The sequence below is a fragment of the Nilaparvata lugens genome, chromosome 1, assembly GCF_014356525.2.
Source record: "Nilaparvata lugens isolate BPH chromosome 1, ASM1435652v1, whole genome shotgun sequence".
Taxonomy (NCBI): domain Eukaryota; kingdom Metazoa; phylum Arthropoda; class Insecta; order Hemiptera; family Delphacidae; genus Nilaparvata; species Nilaparvata lugens.
Genome location: NC_052504.1, coordinates 83,580,592 through 83,588,162, shown reverse-complemented (window position 1 = coordinate 83,588,162; position 7,571 = coordinate 83,580,592). Strand labels below are relative to the sequence as shown.

Here is a 7,571-nt window from a genome sequence, read left to right as displayed (position 1 = left end):
AATCGATCAACCTGATTTCGTGAATCTGTAAATAAATAGTTTCGACTCCCATTGTTGAGAACTGGTTTCAAATATATTTTTCCAAGCAAAAACAATAATAATGTCTATAGCTGTCAATTAGCCATAACTAGAGGTTATGGGAAAAACATACTCGATCACTCAAACTGCATTTAAAAACATAACAACTAATTAGTATAATTCAGTGTCATTTTTAAAGCAAAGATAGTTAAAAATGTTTAAAGATTTTTTGTTCCATCAGCCACTCTCTGAAGATCATAGGGAAAACATGTTCAACCAATCAAACTTAAATTGAAAACATAAGCGACTGATTTGTAGCATTCAATTAATGATAACTCCCTTATCTCTTCAATTTTAATTTTCGAATCACATACACTTGAAAGATGAAACTAGAATGAATTCAATGGGTATAGGGCAATCAGTGAGATTGGCCAAACTTGGTCGTTAGTTTTGAATGAAGTATTTTTTGTAGTTTGAATATGGCGGAAAAGTAGACATGAGAATACTAGGCTCAATAGTTTTTATTTTATTCATTCTTATGGCTTTTATCGGCAGATAGATCCTTTCGGATGTTCTGCCTTGCCGTATTACCCAATGTCATTTCCTATCAACACTCAAGTTGATAGGTTATGAATTCGGTTCTTCATATTTTCTCACTAGTAATTGCACTTTAACTTCCTGAGTTTTTATTTAATAGAGTTTAAAATCAAGAAAACTATTTTCAAACACAAATTCACATTTAATATATAGTGATGGATAGTAATGGATAGGAAAAAAATTAAATGAGTGAGTTGTTGACAAAATGAACAACTCAAAAAACTTACAATTTCAGCGAATCCAGGTTGTGACAAATTACATCCCAATTCAATAACAATTTTGATAGCCAGTACAACAGACCTACTATACGTCTATTTGCAATATGGAATGATTGGGAGTTGAAGGGGGTCAATTAGGCGAACCAACGTCACTATTGAATCGGAATGTTTGATGTTTGAAAGCCCCAGTTACTGTTACAAAAGCATGGACTTGATGACACTTGACTGGCAGAGCGGTCACCAGCGGCCGGCCACTGGCCAGTTGTAATCAACACAAGTTTGCTCCGATGAAATTGAACGTTCATTTGCTCGTTGTTTCCTCTTCATTGCAGGCTCAATGCTCAATTTGCACGCCTCGCCACCCTTCAATTATGCATTTGATTACAAGACCGAAATCGTCCATATCAAGAACAAAGATTTCAAAGGGAAGCTTCCACGAGCCTTTCACTGCTCTCATTGAATTTATAACTACATCGGATAGTATCGTTAGGAAATACAGTGTGTTGAGAACTCTGCATTTTGTCACACATGTATTCCATGGAATTTATACATCGGGAATGCTTGATTGTTGTACTATTGCTCTTGGTTGAATTTAGAATAATTTATTCTCGGTTACACAAAAGCCTGTTAGATTTGAATTGTGATTAAATGTCACAATAACCAATCAGAGAAGCCTTTTTTGCTGCAGATATGCCGTGACATTTTAATTATGATTGAATTTTGACAGTCTTTTGTGCAACTCAATTCAATTTTTTTCAATTAGAAAAATAATTTATTCAAAAATTATTCAAAAAAAATAATTATACAATCAAATGCATTCCAAAAATCAAATACAATATTGTTTCCTAATTTCTAATATGTGTTCCCTATAGGCTACCCTGTGTGGGGACACTTGAATATATATAATAAAATATTTATATACAAATTTAAATATTATATCATGAAGAACATAATAATTGAATATGGTATTATATTGAAATAAATCAATATGTCAAAATTTATAATCATTCTTGCACACATTCATACGCACACACATTCACATATGCGCACACATTCATACGCACACACATTCACACATGCGCACAAACACACACACACACAACACACACACACACACACACACACACACCACACACACACACACACACACACACCACACACACACACACACACACACACACACACACAACACACACACACACACAACACACCACACACACCACACACACACAACACACACACACACACACACACACAACACACACACCACACACACACCACACACACACACACACACACACACACACACACACACACACACACACACACACACACACACACACCACACACACACACACACAACACACACACACACACACCACACACACACACACACCACACACCACACACACACACACCACACACACACACACACCACAACACACACACACACACACACACCAACACACACACACACCACACACACACCACACACACACACACACACACACACACACCACACACACACACACACACACACCACACACACACACACCACCACACACACACACCACACACACACCACACACACACACACACACACACACACACCACACAACACACACACACACACTTACACAAAACTTAAAACTATGTACGGAGTGGTTGATGTTTTTTTTTCATATTTAGTTCAATTTTATTCATAGTTAACGTTTCGTTTTTTTTCAAAGTGCTGATGTAATTATACCATAAATGAATGCGTTTTGAAGAAAGATACAGTGATTGAAATTTGATACTGTCTTACTGTTTACGCATACCGGACGGGATTTGTGAGTTCAATGATCTTTGATTGTTGCAGTGTTCATGTCGTGTAATGTGTAAATTATACTAAATTTAGACCTATATTAATTTAGTAAAAAATCATTCGGGTTGTCTAGTTGTAAAATGAATTTCTTGATTTCTTTTCTAAATAACTGACGTGACGTTATTTTCCTTGTTGTTACTGGAAGTGAATTGAATATTTTTATAGCTATGTATTTGAAGTGTCGTCTGGAATGTTCTAATCTTGGTTTTGGGAGGTTAATGTCCTGTGAATTCCTGAGGTTTATTCTTTCTCTCATCTGTTGAATATCGAAATTATTTTCAGCTAAATCCAGCAATGCTTTGAATAGAAAAGAATGTCTCACTGATAATATTGACAGTTCTCTGAAGAGCATCATTGAACTATATTGTTTAGGTTTATTACAAATTATTTTTAATATATGTTTCTGACCAGTAATCACAGGTTTAATATGAACATTGTATGCACTCCCATAGCATATTATTCCATAATTTATTCTAGAACCAATAATTGCATGGTATAATTGTAACAATACTTCTTTTGGACATAACTGTCTGAGGTAATAGAACTTCCTTATGTATACAAATAACTCATTTTTTATCTTCTGTACATGATCTGACCAAGTGAGCCTACTATCCAATATGAGGTCCAGATATTTAACTGTACGTGCTTGTTTTATAGTTTCACAGTTACACAATATATTATTCACCTGTTGCGCACAATCTAATTTATGGAAGTAAATACTAGTTAACTCCTGATCCGTGTTTTGAAGATTAAATTGTATTATATTAGATTTGTCTGTGTTGATAGTTAATTTATTTTCGCAAAACCACCACCTAAGGTGCTTAAGATCCATTTCTAATTTATTTTTAAGTTCTTGATTTGTTTTGGCCGAATAAAATATAACTGTATCGTCTGCAAAAGATGTAATCTTTCCCTGTAAGTCACCATCCGTCAAATCGTTAATAAAGACCAGGAATAAAGTACTTGATAACACTGATCCTTGAGGAATACCTATGGTAATGTCCCCGGGTTCACTCAACGTATCGTTAATTCTGACCCTTTGACTCCTATTAGATAGGTAGCATCTTAACCAATCATTGGCAATTCCTCTTACTCCTGATAAATCAAGTTTTTTTAGAAGCATGTTTTTATCAATTGCATCATATGCTTTAGATATATCAAGAAACAGAGCTGCACACTTATTATTAACACTAAAACTGTCATTTATTTTTGAAATGAGATTTTTAATTGCCGCTTCTGTACTTCTTCCTTCACGGAAACCATATTGGTTATCACTAAAAAAGTTATTATTTTTATAAAAGTTTTCAAGTCTAATCTTGAATATTTTTTCTAAAATCTTGGAAAAAACCGGTAAAAGTGAAATTGGGCGGAACTGATCTATGTTTTTACAATTTGGCTTTTTAGGAATAGGTATAACTACGCTGTGTTTGAACATGCTTGGGAATTTTCCTTTGGCAATACTTAGGTTAATTAGATCAGTTAATTTGTTCAAATAATTCATGTAAGTTTTTTTAATCATGCTTGTGCTTATCCCATCTACACCTGGCGAAGATTTATTTTTCAATTTTCTTATTGTACTTGCTACTTCCTCCGGATTTGTAGGGTGGAGAAAAATTGAATTTGTTGGAGAATTGTATGGAAACCTTATTTTTGATATTCTAGCAGACTCTTCCCTGGTTTGCAATGTGGTTTGTTCTAATTCATCATTCATTTTATTCACAACATTTAGAAAATAAGAATTAAACGAATTAGAAATTTTATTACTATCATGTATGCTATTTCCCTGCTCATCAACAATCAGTTTTAGTGGTTCTTTATTTTTTTTCAATCCTATTAACGCGTCAATTGTTTTCCACGTCTTTCTAATGTTTCCCTGGCTCTCTCTAAACAGTTTTGAATAATAATATTGTTTTCTTTCTCTCAGTTCATTACGTAAGTTATTTTTGAATGTATTGTATATTTGTTTTAAGTCGTCATTATTAGGTTGTTTGATAACATTCTTGTATAACTCATTTCTTAAGTTTATTTGCTTGATCAGATAACTATTTATCCATGGCGACCTATATTTCTGTGTCAAGTTATTTTCTAAAAGAAGATTTTCTTGTGAATCTTTGATAGCGCTTTTTAAAATGTCAATGAAATTTTCCCATCCCTCATCAACTGATACTGCTGGTATTTCTCTATCCCAATCAATCGATGATAAAATATTATTCAACTTCCGGTAATTGATTAGGCATATTTTTTTATAATTTGTATCTGCTTCTTCGTTGGATCTCTTCAATCCTTCAACCTCAAGTATGATTGTACTGTGATCAGTTATATCTAAATGTAGTATTTCTGGAATTAGATTAATTTTATTCAGTTTTGTTCTATTTTTGCCGGATTTTAAGTAAAGATGATCTATTAAAGAGTTGGAAAATCGGGACCTATGAGTGTAATCAGTATTGAGTGATTCAAATCCAAAACTATTCATTAAATATTTGTAATCGTCAATAATTCTGGTGTTCTGAAAAAGATCTATATTTATATCTCCCGTGAAAAAGAAAGGGACCTCATTGTTTTCGTTAATATTAAATATTTCTTCTAAGTACAAGGTTAATTCGTTAAGAAATATTTTGGGTGAGTTTGATTGCAACCTGTAAGCAGCCAACAACTGAAATTCAAAATTATTATATGAACAAGATATATGTACACAGTCCGCTGAAATAAAAACTATTGTCTTTGTTTTGAACGTTATCTCACTGCTTATATAAACCAAAGTTCCTCCTGCTCTGTAGTTATGATTGAAATTACCATGTACGGAATAGCCCTCTATATGATATAAGTCTATTTCATTCTCTAGTATCCATATTTCTGTCAAGACTATTATTAGCGGGTTGTTTTCTAATTTCCTCATTTGCACTAAGAATAAATCGAAATTACTTCGCAGACTGCGTATATTTTGATGAATAATTAGTGTTTCTCTGCTACTTATCTCTGATGACATTTTTATTTACGGTACTGACACTGTTATTTTCTTGGTTACCTGGCTGCTTAGATGCACTTATCACGCTCAACTTTTTCACTTGTTCACTGTTCTTGAGTTCAATAACTGGTGTTCCGTCTTCTTTCCTAGCTAGAATCTTCCCTTCCTTGATCCATAGGTATTTGATGTCGCCTCTTTTGAAGATCTCTCTCGCCATGGTGAAAATCCTTCTTCGCGTAGGTGCTAGACTTTCATTCACATAGACTGGATGGTCCGTTGTTTCTCCCATCTGCTTTGTAGAAAACTGCCTCGTAACTTTCCTTTTATTCAATATTACTTGTTTGTCTGTTCTACGAACGAACTTGACAACGATTGGTGGAGGTAGGTTTTCATTTCGTTGTTTAAGTCTGTGACAAATGTCGATTGCATCTGCTTTTATTTTGTGTCCTAATGCTTCGCTCATTCTACAAATGATTTCTGTTACATCTTCATCCTGTTTTTTGGGTATACCATTTATTTCCAGCATGTTCGATCTTGAGTATTGTTCCATATCCTCGACGCGTTCCTTCAGTTCTGCATTTTCTTTCCTGAGGCTAGCTACTTCTGTTGAAAGCTTATCGATGTTGATGAGGCATGTGCTAATTTGCTTGTTTTGTTCATCAAACTTCTTATTTATGTCGTTAATCGCCTGATGACATGATTCAATTGATTTCCCAAGCTCCAACTCCATTTTCTTAATATTCTCCTTCATCGACGTCTGATTTCCTGCAATTACCTCAAGAACTCCTGCGAGTTCTTGGAGAGTCACGTCCTTGTTTCCTGTTGTCGATTCACTCACCATACTTTTGCGACGTGTAGAGGAACAGCTGCTACATCTCCAAATTTGTTTGTTTCTCTTTATGTAGTCCGCATCGTCCTTGGTCATTTTCACACATCCTATATGAAAATTCGCTTCACAGTCGACACATGAAATCAGCTCACCTGAATTCCGAACGGATTTAGAGCAAATAAAACAAGACATTTTTAAATCTTCAAATAAAATATTCACTACAGCACGGTTCACTAGCACGAAATATTTTGTTACGGAACGTTTAAACTTTGCACAGCTGACTCAGCAACCACTCCGATACGACCGCTCTCGTCGAGCTCTCAATCATTACTGGGCCTTAGAGTTGTACTGTCTCTATACTTGGGGGAGAATCTAAGAGAGGTATAGATTAATGCATAATATTAGAGTAGTTCATCTCTTATATCTCAAAAATCATTTGATATGGCTCAAGTAAATAATATGACTAGATATAACTGGATCACTCAGTGAGTGTAAATGTACTCGTCTATGTTCAGGAGTATATAGAATTAAACCAAGCGCTTCCACGATAATGAAATTTTATAAGGCAATGTCAGCTCCACTACTACTCTATGGTAGTGAATCGTGGGTAACATCAAAGCCACTTGAGAGTAAAGTGCAGGCAGCTGAGATGAGATTTCTCATCTTGAGATCAGCTTGAACTGAGAGGCATTTGAGAGGGCTGTGACAGAAGAGATCACATCACGAATGAGGATATTCGGAAAGAGCTGAATATCTTCTGCCAGAATGAGAGAGTTGCATCTTATCGTCAGCAATGGAAAGAGCATGTGGAACGAATGTCAGCTGATAGGCTTCCTCTCAGAATTTTCAAGTATAAACCGGTAGGCAAAAGAGACATAGGCAGACCACGGAAAAGATGGCAATGATCATTATCTATTATAAAATAAAAACAGTAGATTGTAGTGATGCTTATGATGATAGTGATGATATTAGATTAGATTAGATTGATGTATTAATTTATAGATTTTTTTATTCTAATTACAAGCTGAATGTGAGTCGGAACAGGCAATAGCCTAATCCCTGTTTGAAAGAAGAAGAAGA

General features: G+C 34.7%; 1 protein-coding gene across 1 annotated transcript; it reads right to left on the bottom strand.

Annotated features, from left to right (window-relative positions):
* Window positions 1–5,663: 5,663 nt before the first annotated feature.
* Window positions 5,664–6,587, bottom strand: LOC120355012. Its single transcript, XM_039443269.1, has one exon. It carries the CDS (start codon window positions 6,585–6,587, stop codon window positions 5,664–5,666), a length of 924 nt encoding a protein of 307 aa, XP_039299203.1.
* Window positions 6,588–7,571: the final 984 nt, after the last annotated feature.

Bases quoted from the DNA above. Each gene is read 5' to 3' on its own strand.
- LOC120355012 (XM_039443269.1), bottom strand. From the start codon at position 6,587: ATGACCAAGGACGATGCGGACTACATAAAGAGAAACAAACAAATTTGG.